Here is a 19,699-nt window from a genome sequence, read left to right as displayed (position 1 = left end):
TCATCCCCGAACGCTTTGGAATATCTTCAAAACACAAATGAAGATACTTTAGATGAAATCTGAGAGCTCTCTGACCCTTCTCAGACAGCAAGGATTGCGAGATATCGAAAGTCCATAACAGGAAGGAAAACATTACATTGTCAAAACATTACATGTGATTCAGTGGTTCGACTGTAATCAGAAAAACTTTGTTTGCCTCTGTCTTCCACATCAAGACAGGCTGCACATTATTCCTTACATATTCCAATGTTTACAGTTACACAAGTGCCATTTTGCATTGATGAACATTGTCATTTTAACAGGATTTTTGGGACACAAAAGTTTCAACTTTGAAAAGTTTTTCGCTTTGGGATTATTGCTATGGAGGATGAGAGAGCTCTCAGATTTTATTTAAAATATCTTTATTTGCATTTCAAAAATAAATAAAGGGCATTGAAACAACATAGTAAAAAGCTATGTGCTTTGCAGACCCAATAAAACCTGAGCCGAGCACAACATACAAGACAAGACAGGACTAGGGTCAGGACTCTGCCATCAAAACAAGAGTTAAAAAGACAGAAGAAGCAAAATCCTGAGGCAAATGTTGTATTATAGGGGTATACAATGCTGTCGATTACGTAATGATCAACTACTGGGTTTGTAAAAAAGTTTAGCCAATTGCAAAACAAACTCAAACGACAATTTTGAGTTTTCCAAATGATCAAAATCTTGAGCTTTTCTATATCCAAGCACTATAAGCAACAAGCTGAAATAATTCTCATAAACCCACAAGAAGCACTTTGTTTCTGCACAAAGTGTTTGTTTCTGCCAGGAATATAAGTACGGATGTAATTGCTTCTCATTGTACATGCAAGAAAAAGAGCCACTAAAAGACAAGGTCAGCTAACAGTCCTGTTAATGGGGAAAAAAGAAAAAAAAAACAAAGCAATCCTGCAGAAATAAATGTTATTTTTGTATTGTATGAGCTGATTTATTTAATATCGGACCGAGTACAAAATTAAAACTTGCAAAGTAATTTGAAATCCTGTACATTTACAAATGTGTGAAGAGAATAGATTATGGCATGACATATCAACAAAACACTTCAAAGTAAATGCTGTACTGTCAATAGAATACAATGCAAAAGTCTATTGTCGTTTACTCGCTTCAGAGAGCGCTGAGGAGTTACCTCAGACGGTGGGACTGAATTACATGTACAATGCAAATTTCATTGAACAACAGAAAAAGGCAGAAAGATAGATAGAAAAATGTGGGACATCTCATGATAAACTTTGGTAATGTCTATACCAGGTGTGTGAGTGATAGAAAAATAAAAGAAAAGTCAGGAAGAGATATCATGCTTCAGCATATTGTAGACGACTCGTTAAAACAGGAAGACTATTAAAATGTTGGTAAAAAAACAAGAACAAGAAAAAGAGGAAGTGAAAGAGTGTCATCTATGCTGCTGACCGGCGTCTTATGATGAAGGCCCCTCGCTGCAGCTGTCCTAAATAAATCCTCATCTTCGTACTATCGCTCGTCTTCCTCACCCAAATCTGCGAGAACATCAAAATCCAAGACAAAAGCACTCAATTAAACAAACTGTTTGGCAAGTGGTTCCCATGAGACGCATCTATTCCCTTTGCATCCATATCCGAATGTATCTTACAACATGCGTCATACTGTGTGTGTATATGTACAGTGGGGGGAAAAAAGTATTCAACACGTCATGTAGTTTCCTGGGAATAACATTTGAATAATATTGATCTTTAATTTGTATTTTATATTGGGTTCAAGTCAGGTGATTGGCTGTGCCATTCTACAGCTTGATTTTCTTTCTCTGAAAGCATTTGAGAGTTTCCTTGGCTGTGTTTTGGATCATTGTCTTGCTGAAATGTCCAACCTGGTTTCATCTTCATCATCCTGCTAATGTGGAAGTTGGACTGAAGCAGGTAATATTAATTTACAATAAGGAAGGGCAGAGGGTTGCTGAAGAACTACTGCGAGATTTCAGCTGCTGTTTGGGCTTTCACTGCCTTTCTACACCTCCCTTTCTTCATGTGTTCAATACTTTTTCCCTGCGTCATTTCATTTTATTACACAAAACTTTATTTTTAAACTAATTAGATTTGTTTTCTTTTCATATATGGGTTTCTTTGGTTGTTACCAACATCCAGTAAAAATTTCAAGTCGACCTTTAGAAATATGTTTTCTGAGAAAAATTGTAATGTGTTAAATACTTATTTCCCCCACTGTATATGTGCTGTTGTCAAAAATAACCTTAAGAATTGTGTTGTTTCAGCTCATTTTAAATAACTAATTTTAACAAAAATAGTTTTTTGAGCGTATCTTTCCTACTATGTCCTAAATTAATCTTCATCAATCAACTCACCCAGATCTGCAAGAACATCAAAATCCAAGACAAAAGCGCTTGAGTATTTCTCCTGTACCAACCTACAAATGAATCCTAAACAGTGATTTGTACTCGAAACCCACCAGCTCAGCAAGTAAAAGTCCAGATCTATGCGGTGCGCTATTGATGCTGGCGTTAAAAGGATGCAAATGAGACAAAAGCCATCGGAAAGACATCCTTGTACGATTTGATATGCATGCAGATTACAATAAATGAGAGCAGACTAAATGAGAATTTTCCTCTTCTGGCCCTCGAAAAAAAAGCTGATGCACTTGGGCCGATCTCAATAACCCGATGTTTATTCCCCCCTCTGAGCAGGTCATTAGTTTGAAGAGCGCAGTCATTTGTTTAGAGCCAATCAGAAGAGAGAATCAGACACAAACCTCATTGGTCCCCACAGAGCTGATGACACAGCTGATCTTGGTGTTCTCCTTGGACTCCAGATAGATTGCTTGACTTTTATGGTACCTGAAACAATAACGGCATCGGTCACTTAAGATCACCATTACAGTAAATTCCCTTCAGAGGCATGCTCTCAGTCAGGTATTGTACGTGAGCTTATCTCCTTCACATCGCTTCGGTGGAAAAAGCAATATTTAGGCTTAAAGGATTTCAAGGAAATGAAAATTCTGTCGTCATTTTCTCAGCCTCGTCAGGTTCTGCACTGAATTTAGTTCACTGTATGAAGATATAAAAGTTTGTGCTACAAAAATTCAATAAAATAACATTTCTGCCAAAGTGAGTAATGGCAGCTTCTAAATGTAGATTTGGATTTTTTTGTTTTTCCACAGACGAGCAGTGTTGGGTAAGTTACTTTAAAGGTTCAGGACACCCTAGAGAACTTTTTTTTTATATCAACAGATGTGTGTGTGTGTTGAGCATCAGTTAAGACAATGTTAGCACCTGTCAGCTTTAATTGTGGGAAAAACTTGATAATTTTGAGCTTTTGTCAGCTAATTTCAGCTTCCGGGTTTAAAATGATTTTTGGGGCGGGATCAAAATCGGCGACGTAGCGCAGAACTGCAAGTGCAATGATGACGCGTCGGTTTCTCATTATTATTCATAGCGGAGTTTTCTTATCCTATGAGAAGAGCCAGCTGCTTAATTATTCATGAGAGCACGTGCTTTCCGAAGGTAAGGCATGCCAGTTTCAAGCAAGCTGAGAGACACGGACCCACGGCACGCAGTAGCCATTCATGAAGGCACGTATGTGTTTGTTTCCATGATCCACAGGGTTTGTTGCATGTTTTTTGCCCGTGATCTTGTCAGGGCCGATCATACAGCAAAGCTGTGTGTGTACTGCAAGCATTTTTGTCGGGAGAGCAGTACGAGAATTGAGATAGCGGACGTTGACTTTTGCTGTGTTTGCGTAAATCCTCTATATTAATAGCAGGGCTAATGGTTAAAATAGGCAAGTCAGGACACCTGCTGCACGAGTCTGCATTCAAGATCTAGAATTTAGACCCGGGAATCGAGGGAGAATCTTCATTTATAGTGTTTACATTATCTTTATAATTATATGAATTGTGGTTATGTGTATATGAAATTACGAATAACAAATATAGCAGGGCATTCAATCACTGTTTATTTCTTTGCATTTTAACTATGTGAACTATAAACTCATGCGTCTCCTCACGGTTTGTGTCTCATTTTGTGAGCTAAATGTCAACAACAGTTGTTCGCTCCCCTTCTCCCCTGGTGGCCACGCCCACTCCTGCACTATGCTCGCGGAGCTCCACGCCCATTAATCATGCATCTTTTGAAAAAAGATGACTTTAACTGAAAGTGGGGGGTGTCATGGCCCTTTAAGAAAGTAATAGATTACAAATGACAACTACTGGAAAATTCTAATCTTTATTAGATTAATATAGATTACTAATTACATAGCATTACATACATATAAACTATACCTATAAAATACAAAATAAACAGCAGCTCTTTCAGTCAATTAATATTTACTGAAAAACATTACAAAAGGTTGATCACAGCAGCTTGACATATTCAAAAGACTTAAAGAGTTCGCCCAAAACTTAAAATTCTCTCATCATTCACTTGTTTTTTTTTTAACACCAAAGAAGACATTTAGAAGAAAACCGGATACCTGTAACCATTGACATCCATAGTAAAGCACTGCAGTGTTTAGGAGTACTGTGTTTTTCTAAGGAAATTAGTCTATCTGAATATGTATATTTCATACAAAGTATGAAACAGATCGGTCAGTTCTTCTCACGTGTCTCACGGTTTTCAACTGTTCACCTGGGAATATGTGTGCACAAGCCACGCGCCTCCATTGGAAATAACGAATGTGCGTGCGCAAAATACACAATATGTAAACGGCCCTATAAGCAGCTACGCTTCTCTTCACATTCAAAAGATACCTTCACTCCCTATCCTGCACTAAATTTAGCCTGTTTAGGCTGAGCTGGACAGCTGGGTTTTTGAGCGCCGGTGTCCTCCTTTGTGACGAGTATTGTCATAGAGTGCTTTCTATTCAAGTGCTCGTACAAGTGTCTTGTTGAGTTCTTTAGAGACTGGATATGGACTACATTTCACAGCAGTATTTTTGTTTTTACGCTCAATATTTCCACTTGCAGAAGCAAACACTCTCATCTGGAGCCATTTCAGCTCACGTTCTGGCATGCTTATTAACTGATGTTATTAACTGAGTAACTGTGTAAAGAAGTTACACAAAATTTAAATGTAATTCGTTACATTACTGCTACCCACGACGCCACCGCGCTGCCCTTTAAAGGTATAGTTTACCATGAAATGTTAACTCTTTCACTATTTATCATTACTTTCTTTTTTTAAGGACTAAAAAACAGGGGTGGGCAATCTTGGTCCTGGAGGGCTGGTGTCCTGCATAGTTTAGCTCTAACACCAGTCAAACACACCTGAACATGCAAATCAGTGTCTTCAAGATCACTAGAAATCTATAAGCAGGTGTGTTTGATTAGAGTTGGATCTAAACTGTGCAGGACCCCAGGCCTCCAGGACTGACTTTGCCCACCCCTGCTAAAGAAGATATCTTGAAGAAAGCTGAAAACCTGTAACCATTGACTTCTATAGTATTTGTTTTTCCTACTACGAAAGTCAATGGTTACGGTTTTCCGCTTTCTTCAAAACATCTTCTTTAGTGCTCAGCAGAAGAAAGAAACTCATGATGGTTTGGAATCACTTGAGGGAGAGTAAATAAATAGTGAGTTCATTTAATTTTTAGGTGAACTATCCCTTTAAAAGTTGGATAAGGCAATACTTCATTTCTAGATTTCCTTATTTGACTCTATGTTAAATCACAACAAAATGACATGAAGTAGTCAAGTAACACATTCAAAATATACATATACATATTCTGCTGTGGTAACAGAATGGTTGCAAACAGCACTAATTAGAGAGCAAGAGCTTGTCATCTCCTAAAAACAGCGAGCACAGAGAGCATAAGCAGCCTGTGGCTTCCACCTTCTCGCGCAAACATCCTCTGGTGAAGTTCAGATAGAGGCAAAACTCAACCTCGCCACTCGTTATTTAAACAGCTGAATAAAACTGCATTTAATATACATGTAACATTATACATTTAATGCCTGCGGTATCAACCTGGACCACATTTCCTCCTCCTCCTCCGCTCGCTCGCTCATCTCCTCACACAAATATTCCGGTTGGATTGCAGTGCTGAAAGCTACGGCAGCCCACTGTCTAAAGGGCACGACTGGATGAATGCATGCTGACACACTCATACAAATCCAGAGGCATTCATGACGTTTAATGTCACAAACGCAGAAGTCAAAGCAATCTCCAGACCTCATCCTAAACCGCGAGCTTTCTGCGCTTATTATTAGACACGATGAATTTAAGATTTATATACTGTAGTCTGTTCAGATGATTGTATGTCACAATAGGTTAATCGTAAAGCATGTGATGTTTACATTATTAAATATCACTAAACAGATAAGAGTAAAACTATGGCAGCAAAGTCTGACCTGAATACTGCCACAGATATTACCCTGTTTAGGCAAACTACCACTTGGAAATAAATCACAAGCATATTCCTATATAAATATACAGTAGTATGCTCATTTCGGTTAATTTTGGCAACCAACAACTGGCGCTCGTTAACCGAATATTAATGATTAACTGGTCAGATTAATATTAAATTCATTCATTCATTTATTTTCTTGTCGGCTTAGTCCCTTTATTAATCTGGGGTCGCCACAGCGGAATGAACCGCCAACTTATCCAGCAAGTTTTTACGCAGCGGATGCCCTTCCAGCTGCAACCCATCTCTGGGAAACATCCATACACACATTCACACACACACTCATACACTACGGACAATTTGGCCTACCCGATTCACCTGTACCGCATGTCTTTGGACTGTGGGGGAAACCAGAGCAAACACACGCAAACGCAGGGAGAACATGCAAACTCCACACAGACACGCCAACTTAGCCGAGGCTTGATCCAGTGACCCAGCGACCATCTTGCTGTGAGGCGACAGCACTACCTACTGCGCCACTGCTTCGCCTAATATTAAATTATTATTTAATTTTTTTTCTTAAATGACGTGTCTACTTTGTGTCTGACACATTAAATATTGCATTTTAAAATACTTATTTATTTTAACACGTGAACAAAAGCATAGAGAACAACAGCATAGAAAAACAGAATAAACTAAATAAAAAATAATAATAATAATAATCTTGCCCTAGATATTTTTCATCTAAATGACAAGTTTATATTTCAAAACGACAACACTGACTGAATCCTTTTTAAGAACCGGCATATACTGTTTGTCCAATAATTAGTTTTTTTTTTTTTTCATGTTAAATAAAAATAGTAGGCTACCTAAAATTGATCGCTCCGGGGAAAATAAGCATTTAATCAATGAAAACCCTACCTCTGCTTTCATTTGATTGAAGAATAAAAAAGACACGACTGACGTAAAACATTTTTTCTGCCCAGAGTTGATTTTCTTTCAACTGCAAGCGCACAGCGCGCAGCGGCAGGGCACCGCAAAACACTCGAGGCCGTAAGTTAACCATTCAAAAGATGCCCCGCTCAGCGCAAAAAGCGCATTTGCTGTGATCAGCCCCTGATGCATCCAAACTTTAAAAATTATATATTATGATCATCCTTAATATACAGTTAAAGTCAGAATTATTAGCCCCTTGTATATTTTTCCCCAATTTCTGCTTAATTTTTTCAACACATTTCTAAACAAAACAGTTTTCATAACTAATTTCTAATAACTGATTTATTTTATCTTTGCCATGATGACAGTACACAATATTTTCCTAGATAATTTTCAAGATACTAGTATTCAGCTTAAGGTGCTATTTAAAGACTTAATTAGTTTAATTAGGCAAGTATTATTTAGTAATTAGGCGAATTGCATAATGATGGTTTGTACTGTAGACTATCAAAAAAAAAAGAAAAAAAGATTGCTTAAGGGGGCTAATAATATTGACCTTAAAATGTTTTTTTTTTAAACTGCTTTCATTCATTCATTCATTCATTTTCTTGTTGGCTTAGTCCCTTTATTAATACAGGGTCACCACAGCGGAATGAACCGCCAACTTATCCACCAGGTTTTTATGCAGCGGATGCCCTTCCAGCCGCAACCCATCTCTGGGAAACATCCACACACACATTCACCCACACACTCATACACTATGGACAATTTAGCCTACCCAATTCACCTGCACCACATGTCTTTGGACTGTGGGGGAAACCGGAGCACCCAGAGGAAACCCACGCGAAGGCAGGGAGAACATGCAAACTCCACACAGAAACACCAACTGAGCCAAGGTTCGAACCAGCGACCTTCTTGCTGTGAGGCGACAGCACTACCTACTGTGCCATTGCCTCGCCAAACTGCTTTCATTTTAGCCGAAATAAAACAAATAAGATTGTCTCCAGAAAAAAAAATATTATAGGAAATACTGTGAAAAATTCCTTGCCCTGTTAACAATCATTTAGGAAATATTTGGGAAAAAATTTAAAGAAGAGCTAATAATTGAGTACAACTGTATATTAGGGATGCTCCGATAAGGATTTTTGCTGCCCATACTGAGAATCAATTCCTTGTCATTGTGATCGGCCAATACAGAGTACCAATTCTAATGCTTCAAGCTTTATAATGCATGAAACACACTTTCAGTCAAAGTATGATACTTAAGTGGAGATCTTGCCTTACTTTAGAGAATAAATTCAAGAAGTTGCATATACTTCCTAATAGCATGCCCCTTATAACCATTTAGTGTGGACATGTCATGGTTACAAGCAGCTTTAGAGAAAATAGTAGATGAAACAGATTTTTTAAAAATTGGCAAGAAAAATCATTAATAAAGCAATTTGTAAACATTGCAAATCACGGAAGAAAAAATCAACATGTCTCAATGAAGTTTGAGCTGCATATTTGATGCATAAGGAGGCACTTATAAATCCATTACTTCTTTACTAAAAGGAAAAAGGTCCATAAACTACTGTTTATTACAACACGTGTATTACAATAAGCTTTATTATTAAATATTCCCTAACATTTCCAGCCAGGATTTAATAAACTTGCAATATTGTTGAAAACACAGAACATTCAGTTCTGATATGTAAAAAGATTTCAGTTGATAAATGTCCTCTGCTTTTAAACAAACATTTGCGATCGGTTCATGAGACTGGTGAGATTGGCAAGTACCGATTGAGTCATGAAATGTGATTATCGGCCGATAGCGATCTCTGGCCGATCTCTACTGTATATAGTTTTAAGAATTTGAAATCACAGCTTTAAAAGTACATTCTGAGATATTAAAGACAACACCATCCCTACAGTACAAACTAGTTAAAAATCTGAATTCTACTATTTATTTTAACAGAATTAAATAAATGAACATCCAATAGAGTTTATATCTACATGCAATGCTAATTTAATGTAAGAATCACAATAAAAATCTAATTTAGAATACAAGTAGGGAATAAGAAATAGGCTACAGTATAGAGCTGAAAACTAATTTATTAGCCCTTCAGTCAAACTTTTATTTCCCAAATGATGTTTAACGGAGCAAGGAAATGTTTCAAATTATTCTCTTTTAAAAAAAAATTCTGGAGAACATCTTATTTCTTTGTTTTTTTGGAATAAAAAATAAATAAATAAAATTGTCTTAAATCCCAAAAACATTCAGGTAAACATTATTAGCTATCTTAAGATTTTTTTTTTGATTGGCTACAAAACAACCTAGTTAAGCCTTTAAATGGCACTTTATCTGAATACTAGTATCTTATACTGTCATCATGGCAAAGACAAAATAAATTAGTTATTAAAAAGATTACAAAAAAAGCGCTGAAAGAAGTCACTAATAGTACTTCAAAAATATTTGAAAAAGAATTAAAATTTCACAGAAAGGGCTAATAATTAGTTTATTTAGATATATGATATGTATATGATTAAATATGATATTGTGTGATATTATAGACCTAAACTATAAACTTCAACAGTCAATTTTATCCAATGAAATGAGTGTAGTTAACTCAAAATTGACTGAAAATTAATTCTACTCATATGAAAAATAAATTAAACACATCATTGCTTCAACTTTAATGACGTAAGTTCACAGAAGTCATATAAATTTGTTTTTTTACTCAATGGTTTGTAGTAATCGGTTTCCTTAAACGGTTCAAGTTGCCTTAACTTATTGGGTTTTACAGTACTCAGTTGGTTTGAGTTCTCTTCATTTATTGGGTTTTACTGAGCCCAAATTGCTTTGTTTACTCAAGTATAATAGGTTGACAGTACTCATTAGGTTTAGTTTTTGAACTTAGATGGTTTATTGCAATAGATTTCCTCAAATGGTTTTTACAGTGTACAGATAGATAGATAGATAGATAGATAGATAGATAGATAGATAGATAGATAGATAGATAGATAGATAGATAGATAGATAGATAGATAGATAAAGGGAGGGATGGATGGATTATGGATGGATGGATGGACGGATGGATGGATGGATGGATGGACGGACGGACGGACGGACGGACGGACGGACGGACGGACGGACGGACGGACAGACAGACAGACAGACAGACAGACAGACAGACAGACAGACAGATAGATAGATAGATAGATAGATAGATAGATAGATAGAAAGACAGACAAACAGAGACACTGTGGTTAATGTAAAATGTAGTATCGTAGTAATGAAAATCAGAAGTGTCATTGCTCCATCTTGTGGTCAGCAGAAGTATTATTAAGTGACTCTATGCATTTCTAGTTGCATCTCCCTGCTAGATTCAGAAGCCAGTGTTTCATTGTACGCATGAGCAATTAGCCTGTGATGGCAGAGGCTATAACAACACCAATACCCTTCAAAACAAGCCCAGTAAAAGAGAGAACCTTACCATCTCTTATCATAGTAGAGTTTGCCCTCCTCTATCCGTGCCTCATATCGCTGAGATGGGGTGTCAACTGGAGTGGACGGGAGGTGCTCTGGAGAAGACGGGGAGGCTAAGAAACATCCCAAAACATAGATTTTCAGTTTATTTGCAATTCAATTTAAAAACTTTGTGGTTATATTAAACTGGAAATTACGTGGGGGGAATCACCTCTAAAAGACAAAACGTCCATACCTTGTCTTTTCGGAGATTTGAGCTATAAAGAAAACGAAGCAAAAAGACAGATTGATTTAAAACAAGACAGACATTGAAGAGCAACCTGATTTCTTGGTCAAACACTAATGTCCAGTAATTCTAACACTGTGTCAGTGTTATTTTCCGATTTTCTGCACACAAAAAAAATATTCATTGGATTTACTACATTTTTTTAAGTTAAGTGCTTGCAAACAATTTATATGAGCTGAATTTAAAGGTCTACCAAAATTTAAATAACATTTTTAGCAGTATTTTAGTCTTAAAAGATATGAATAAGCTAGGTATACAAAAAGCTGTGGTAAAAAACAGTGCCAAAATTCACGTTTAGAAGATATAAAACATATATAAATACGTCAAACTTGTACTTTGTAGTTTTACTTCGCCTAAATCATAGGTTTCAAACTCGATTCCTGGAGGGGCGCAGCTCTGCAGAGTTTTGGCCAACCCTAATTTAACATAGCTGGTCCAACTAATCAAGGTGTTCAAGACTACTAGTGTTAGGACTGCGTTGTTTTGTTTGTGTGTTTGATTTTGATTTCTAGATTGGGGGCGTGCCTTCAGCGCACCTGATGCTGGTCAGCGCCCTTATTTAAACCCCGGCAGAGAGTTTGTCGGGGCCGCTGTCCATTCACTTGGCAGTTGGCCAGAGCCGCGCTCCTATTTGGCCTTTATGCTTTCTTTCGCATCCATACACTATCACTGACAACATTTACAGCATCCATACATTTGCATTTCACACTGATTGAACACACTGATACTGATATTTTGATTATATAATTTAAATTGAGCTAAATAAATATTCTTTTTGATCATACTTCTCCTTGTCGTCTCCCTCATTATGTTACATCCTTGAGCCAGGTGTAACAACTAGAAACTATTAAGCCGATGTGAGTTAGAGGTGGCTGGAGCTAAAATCTGCAGAGCTGTTGCCCTCCAGGAATTGAGCTTGAGACCATCGGCCTAAACAAATCAACATGTTTTTTTGTTTCACGCCATCTCATACTTCAGTTTTTCATCAAGTCTTGACCAATCACATGCTCTCTAGTATCTGACATGCCCTGCCCCATTCTCATTTATCGGTGATACAAACAAAACGCTATTGGCTGGTTTTTGAGGGGAGGAGCTACTCTATGTCATGCCCTCTATTTGTTTTTCAGTTGTGATTACGTCAAACTTTGAATAAAAAGTGCACATTTTAAGGCACTCTAAGCAACTTTTAAATACTAAGTTGAACATGACTACATATATTTGTTCAAATTTCACCCATATTAACAATTTGCAACCACTTAGCTTAAGAAAAATTGAGTAAATTCAATGAATCTTTCTTTTTCAAGGTGTGAATTGCAGCCTTTTTTATGTACATACAGCCAATTTCTTGTTTGTCCCCAAGAAATATATGAATTTTGTAATGTATCATTTCAAGTAATAAAATGTAATGAAATTTTAAGGCGATCCTGCTTTTTATTATCTAATATCGAGCTTTAAGGGGAAAAACGATATCCTTTTATCAAAGAGGAGATGTGAGTCATAAGGACTTTCATTATGTTTTGATGAAATGGATTTTTTGATTAAACTTTTCCTATCACACTATTTTTTTCCAAATGAGTATTACAACTTGATAAATTATGATAGTGCTGCAGAATAAGATCTGGAAAATGAGGCCAAAACGTACTATGAAACTGCATCTGTAGGGCACCGAAATCTGTACTTAGCAAGACTTTTATGGAGCTTCGTAAAAATGAGAGCTCATTACCATTTCGCTGAGTCGTAACCTTACCTTGTTTAATGTTCTCAGATCCTCCATGATCTGTTCATCAGAGAGTAAATAATTTAACTGAGGTGAGGACAGTTAAGAAAACCTGAGCATTTGTGAAAACAAAGCTCGTTTACATAATGAAGGTTCTTAAAGATACGGTAGCAACAATAGCTGTTTTATACTTAAAGGGCAGCAAGTTGACTTTAAACAACAGTCAAAAGTCAAAATTATTCGCCCTCCTGTGAAATTGATTTTATTTGTTCAAATATTTTACAAATAATGTGTAACTGAGCAAGAATTTTTTTCACAGCATTTCCTATAATATTAATTAACATTAATTTCCTATAATATCTTTTCTTTCTTTTAAAGTGTTACAAAAGGAGATATGACTGGTTTGAAGGGATACTTAAAAAAATTAACATTCTGTCCTTATTCACTCACTTTTTACTTGTTTCAAACATTTATGACTTTCTTTTTTCTCTTGAATGCAAATAAATATATTTTGAAGAATGGTGGAAACCTGTAACCATTGGCTTCTATAGTATCTGTTTTTACTACTATGGAAGTCAATGGTTACAAGTTTTTAACATTCTTTTTGGTTCAACAGAAGAACGACATTCATAAAGGTTTATAACGACTTCTGGGAGAGTAAATAGTGAGTAAACTTCTTTTTTGGGGGGACTATGGCTTAAAGTGATGTTTGTGGTTGAATATGATGGGTTTGAGTGTTTCCAGTGACTATGAAGGATATCAGGTGCAGGCTTTCTCCTCTTGTCTGGAATGGGCACAGGGTCATTGGGTCGTCGCCGGAGCTTCCGGGTCATGATAGGTTTTACCTCCATAGAATCTAAAATGCAATAATAGACAGCAAGTTTTAGTGCTTGAAGAAATATCTTATACAAAAATGAATGAAACAAAAGAAAAAAGTATCAGTTCCAAAAACTGTACTGGTAGAGCTTTCTCATGCCATTGCTATTACTAATGGTCACTTAGGTTTTCAATCTTCAAAAAAAAACATTAAAATACAATAGTTATCTATACAACTTCTGTGAGGGTCAAAGAGGACACCTTCTATTTTGGTGTCTGCATTAAATTATATTTAAATAGGAGATTTTAAACACATAGCAAGCATATAAACTGCAGGTAAAATGCCTACTTTAATGTTTTCAATGACTTTGTAAAAATACAATGTTAAAATATTCATGAATTAACAGTTTGGCATGACAGATGTATTCATTGCAAATTAAACAACATACATATTCTGACCAGAACTTAAGTACATACGAAAATAAGCAGTCATACTAAAGCTTTTTTTAAAACATTAATAGCTTGCAAACAATTGGGCAAAAGCTAGAAGCATAGCAAAGTATAACATTTTTAAATAACAATTCAAGAGTTTACACTTAGATAATATTGCTTGACGCCATTAGCAGGTTTGGCATGCTGTCCTGGGAAAGAACCCTGGGCTCAGAGATAATTGAGCCCAGGGCTCCCGTCAGGTCTTTTAGCATGTAAGGGGGTCCGAGATCAGGTAGGTCTCGAGAGCTTCCCCAAGTAAAGAAGGAAACAGAGGAGAGGGGTTGGAAGTGGGGATTCGGTCTATTTATAGTGGGCTTGTATCAATCTGATTGAAATATTAATGGTTACGGATAAGAGGCCAGCTACGATCAATCATATCACATGCTCCTCTCGAAATTAGTTTAAAAACTTCATTAACTAGAAAATATTATAAATATAGTAATAATTATAAAATAATAAAATTAAATTAATTATAAAAATTATGATATATTATAAATGTAATAATATATAATATTATGCAAATTACAGTAAAATTTATGATTTTCAATAATTTTTTTGCTCAGAAAAACAAATAAATAAAATAAAGAGGGCACTGCACGAGAGGGGGAGTTAAATTTTAACTAATATTACATTTGTATTTCCTCTCTTTTCCAACTTTTTTTATCCTTGGCACATTAAAGTCTCATAAAAATCAGATAATACCTTTGTCTAACGAACAGACCAAAATTCATTCCAAATTCTCTTAACACTGATAATGGCTGATTAGCAAACACAGATCAGAGTTAACACTGAATGAATTATTCGGCCATCGCTACTTTTTTTTTCCATGAGCTCAACAGAAAGACTGAGCACTTTTCCTTTTTGCTGCAATTGTATTTTTGATGCTAGAAAATCCTCTCAGTCCATGCTGTATAGTAAAAATCTTCTCCTATTGTCAAATTCAGGTGTGGAATTACATGAGAAAGACTAAATGATGACAGAATTGCATTATTGGGTGAACTATTGCTTGATTTTTTTTTGACACGAGAGAATAGCTAAACACTTAGCTATAGGAACAGCATTTTGTTCTCCACAACTGCAATCTAAACAATGGCTTGCACAAAACCCCTCTCTAGATGCACTTTTTCTATCTGATCTCTCTTTTTCGCTTCCTCACCTCCTGTCAGCTCCATTGTTAATTTCTCGTTCTCGACCATCTTCTTCTTCTCCTCCAGCTCGGCAATAAGATTTTCCTTCAGCTCCACTTTCTTATCGTCGAATTCTTTCACCGCTGCTTTTTTCTCTTTGATGTAGTTCCTCTCCACTTGCTCTGTCTACAAGACATTAAGTTAATATTAATTAACATGTCATAGATGCTGTCTTTCTGCAGTAATACATTAAAGGTATGAATGACTGCTTACCTCAAGTTGTAGAAAGAGGTCTGAAATTTATTTAAAAAAAAAAAAAGAGGGACAGAAAAAAAAAAACAGGGAATAAGTAATAATCATGTAATATCATCTCTTGGATATTGAAAGTGTTATTGAGATGAAAAGCTTTATTATTAAACATCTGTACCAGCATTACGGAGTCTCTCTTTATACTGTTGATCGAGCTTCTTCATCCTCTTCTGGTACTCCTGCAGTGTGCCTGTGGAAATGCATTGCACAGGCAGGAAATTGATTTATTTGACTTATTTTTAGCTGACATACATACCTACATACATACATACATACATACATAGAAGAATGTATGAAGAAATCTTCTTGCTGTTAAACAGAAATTGGAGGAAAAAATAAACAGGGGGGCTCATAATCAGGGGGGCTAGTAATTCAAACTTCAACTAGACATACATAATATAAGGACACTTCCATTGGTATAAAATCTTGATCAAAGGTTATCATCCAACTTTTTGGTTATCTTTTGGTATTGACTAGGCTACATCACCTTATTAAAACAATATCAGTCAAACCAGGCCCTTGTTCTGACATATTTCTCAAAAAAGTTAGCAAGTATGTATATATTTATTTGGCATACATCTATAATTATATATATATATATATATATATATATATATATATATATATATATATATATATATATATATAATTATATATATATATATATATATATATATATATATATATATCTATAATTATATATATATATATATATATATATATATATATATATATATCTATAATTATATATATATATATATATATAATTATATATATATATATATATATATATATATATATATATATATATATATATATATATATATATATAATATATATATATATATATATATATATATATATATATATATATATATATATATATATATATATATATATTAGTGATCTCCAGCCATTTGGTGCAACTTTATTCATATCTCAATAAATATTTCAGAAAAAAAACTATTGCGATGTCAGATTTTTTCAATATCGTGCAGCCCTAATTGTAAATAAACATGATTTAATAATGAGTAAGAGTATTTCCTTTTACCTTCTTGCAGCTGTTGTAACTGTCTTTTCAAGGATGCCAATTTGTCTTGATACATCCTAAATTCAAGACAAAAACAGAATAATTCTCATAAATGTTCAAGTTTTATTTTAAAGCATGCATTTCATAGTAGATTTGTTTGTAAGATTTATTTATTTATGGTTTAACACAATATCAGCATCAAAGGCAATTTTAACATATGCAATTTTCAATATAATAATTCAAATCTAATTTTAATTAATTGTACAAATAGCATTCTTTACAACATACTTATATAGATGTAAACATACACAATTAAATAAGTAAATACCAATATAATAACAGTTATATACAATTTTTCAGATGTATGTCAGCCAGATAGACAGAGAGATATAAAAATAGCTCTAATGTACAGAATCCCTTCACATAAATCATAAGTGAATGGTAGTCAGTCAGAAGGAATACTTACTGCTCTTTGATTTCGACATAGTCGTCCTCATCATGTTTGGCAAGATCTGTTTCACTGGCATCTTCTGTGTCTATAACAAAACAATAATAAAAAATTCAATAAGAGCAATAGAATAATATATGGTACATACTGACGACACTTAACTGCACTAAAGCTAGAAATGATCCCACTGAGTTTTGAACATAGATTATTCAAATGACTTGTAAACATATATAGCGCCATCTAGCGGACAGACAGTGTAGTTTAAATATATTTATATGGTAAGTGAGTCAAGTAGTTTACACTAGCTATCTTATTTATTCATTCATTCATTTGTTATCCTTCGGCTTGGAGATTGCCACAGACGAATGAACCGCCAACTTATCCAGCATATGTTTTTACACAGTGGATGCCCTTTCACCTGCAATTCAGTACTGAAAACATCCATACACTGACACTCTCATTCACAGACATACACTATGGACAATTTAGCTTACCCAATTCACCTATGGCATATATCTTTGGACTGTGGGGGAAACCGAAGCACCTGAAGGAAACCCACGTCAATACCAGGAGAACATGCAAACTCTGACCCAGCTGGGACTCAAACCAGCTACCTTCTTGCTGTGAGGCGACAGTGCTAACCACTGAGCCCCTGTGTCGCCCTTATTGAATTCAAATTATGTTATATTTTATTTGTGATCAAATAAATGCAGTTTTGGTGAGTGATTCTTATACTAACTAATTATTATAGGGTAATATTGTATTTTCCAATGTTTATTATTCCAGCCTAAACCACGGCGAATGAAGCTCTGCACAAGACTTTTGGCCAGCGGAGAAATTAAAATGGTCGTGCCCAACTGAGTCTGGTTCCCTCAAGGTTTTTTTTCTTCACTCCCATCAGGTGAAGTTTTTTTTCCCTCTCCGCTGTCGCCACTCCCTCGCATGGTTCAGGATTGGTAGAGCTACGCATCGATGAATTTGCTCTTCAGTGTTTGAACTCTCAGTAATGATTAAATCACACTGAACTGAGCTAAACTGAACTGAACTGAACTTAAACACTAAAACCTGAACCACACTGTTCCAGTTACTATGACCATTTATGTGAAGCTGCTTTGACACAATCTACATTGTAAAAGCGCTATACAAATAAAGCTGAATTGAATTGAAATGAATATTAAGGTTTTATTTTAATGTTTAAATATTTTAATTATATTTTAATTATTAGCACCCCTTTGACTTTACTATATATATTTTTTTATATTTCTCAAATTATGTCTAACAGAGCAAGGACATTTGCATATTATGTCTGATAATATTTTTTCTTCTGGAGAAAGTTATTAGCCCCTTTAGGCTATATATTTTTGATAGTCTACAGAGTAAACCATCATTATACAATAAATTATCTAATTACCCTAACCTGTCTAGTTAACCTAATTAACCTAGTTAAGCCTTTAAATGTCACTATAAGCTGTATAGAAGTGTCTTGAAAAATATCTAGTCAAATATTATTTACTGTCATCATGGCAAAGATAAAATAAATCAGTTATTAGAAATGAGTTATTAAAACTATTATGCTTAGAAATGTGTTGGGAGAAAGTTCTCTCCGTTAAACAGAAATTGGGGAAAAAATAAACAGGAGGGGCTAATAATTCTGACTTCAACTGTATATGTGGTGAGGGAACATTTGATATTCATCAGTTCTTTATTTTTCTCAAAACTGGATGATGAACTTTATATGCATTGAGGATGCTGGCAATGCATAATAAAAACAAAGCACGTTTCTACATTTTCCGGAGGTTTCTATAGACCCAAGTTAAATACAAAACATTTTTGAAAAGAAATTGCATTCAAATACGATTGTAGTTCAAGACTGATTTGATTTTCATAAATATACGTTAATATCAAATCTTTACAACACCACTAGAGCCTACATCTGAGCAAGTAACCAAACCAAATATTAGCAACTACAACTAATCAGCTTTTAATATTCTACTTTGAATGCAAGAACGTCCTCTGATACATCTTAATACAAATAAGTGGGTCTCATTTTACAAGCATTTTAACAGCATAGTAACTTCATGCTTCCTGACGTAACGTTATGCTAACTCTGCTAGCTGTTTATCAACAGGCTGGAGAGCACAAAAAGCACAAGTATGACAACATTTATAGCCATTATGTAGTTAAATTCCCACACAGTCCCTATTTACGTCTAAAACGATCACAATAAACATAAAATAATTCAAATGAAGTTGCAAAAACCCAGCGAGCATACAAGTCGAAACACATGCATACACTTTCATTACGTTAACATATATCGGCGCTCAAACAGCTATCAACTTACAGGTTCACAACTAAAATGATAATTTTAATCAATAATTTATTATATAATTGTATTAAAATGTAAACTGGCTATTTTTGTGCGTATTCACCTTCTTCCGAGTCTCTGCCTCTGAAACTGCGATCTTCATCTTCATCAACGCTATCTAGCTCTTCCTCGTCGTTATAATAATCCACCATGGGTGACAATAAAGTCGAGGCCATTTATTAGTTTAAAATATTGATAACACCGCAGGAAACACCAACGTGTAAACAATCACACAGCACCGACAACGTTTTCAGTCTGTCGAGCCTCTTCTTTTTTTCAACGGGAGGGTAGGCCGAGGAATCTGATTGGTCGAGATGCTCGAGCAGCGCATGATGGGAA

At 35.2% G+C, this 19,699-nt stretch overlaps 1 protein-coding gene across 4 annotated transcripts; it reads right to left on the bottom strand.

The window, feature by feature from the left end:
* Positions 1–945: 945 nt before the first annotated feature.
* On the bottom strand, positions 946–19,646 carry suds3 (SDS3 homolog, SIN3A corepressor complex component). Of its 4 annotated transcripts, none has more exons than NM_001003493.2 (12): positions 19,425–19,646; positions 17,014–17,083; positions 16,569–16,624; positions 15,636–15,707; positions 15,482–15,501; positions 15,238–15,394; positions 13,534–13,629; positions 12,804–12,865; positions 10,982–11,027; positions 10,778–10,883; positions 2,776–2,860; positions 946–1,535 (listed from the first exon to the last, which is right to left on the bottom strand). In NM_001003493.2, the coding sequence occupies exons 1-12, from the start codon at positions 19,534–19,536 to the stop codon at positions 1,437–1,439; spliced, it is 981 nt and encodes a 326-aa protein (NP_001003493.2). In that variant the 5' UTR covers positions 19,537–19,646; the 3' UTR covers positions 946–1,436. The 4 variants fall into 4 exon arrangements, 2 of the variants coding, with proteins under 2 accessions (NP_001003493.2, NP_001418042.1); NM_001431113.1 differs by having other exon boundaries at positions 11,006–11,027; XR_015490122.1 differs by having other exon boundaries at positions 949–1,535; positions 10,982–11,517; positions 11,895–12,865; positions 19,425–19,638.
* Positions 19,647–19,699: the final 53 nt, after the last annotated feature.

Source organism: Danio rerio, chromosome 5 (assembly GCF_052040795.2).
Source record: "Danio rerio strain M-AB ecotype USA chromosome 5, GRCz13ab, whole genome shotgun sequence".
NCBI classification, from domain to species: domain Eukaryota; kingdom Metazoa; phylum Chordata; class Actinopteri; order Cypriniformes; family Danionidae; genus Danio; species Danio rerio.
Note: the sequence above shows the minus strand (reverse complement) of the source record. Positions and strands in the feature narration are given on the sequence as shown.

What these genes read in the sequence shown, in the direction of transcription:
- suds3 (NM_001003493.2), bottom strand. Translation starts at nt 19,536, where the DNA reads ATGGCCTCGACTTTATTGTCACCCATGGTGGATTATTATAACGACGAG. An exon ending in AGGCAGAGACTCGGAAGAAG is followed by an intron (nt 17,084 to 19,424) that starts GTGAATACGCAC and finishes GTTTTGTTATAG; the next exon opens with ACACAGAAGATGCCAGTGAA. An exon ending in GCTCTGTGGGGACCAATGAG is followed by an intron (nt 1,536 to 2,775) that starts GTTTGTGTCTGA and finishes ATGTTCTCGCAG; the next exon opens with ATTTGGGTGAGGAAGACGAG.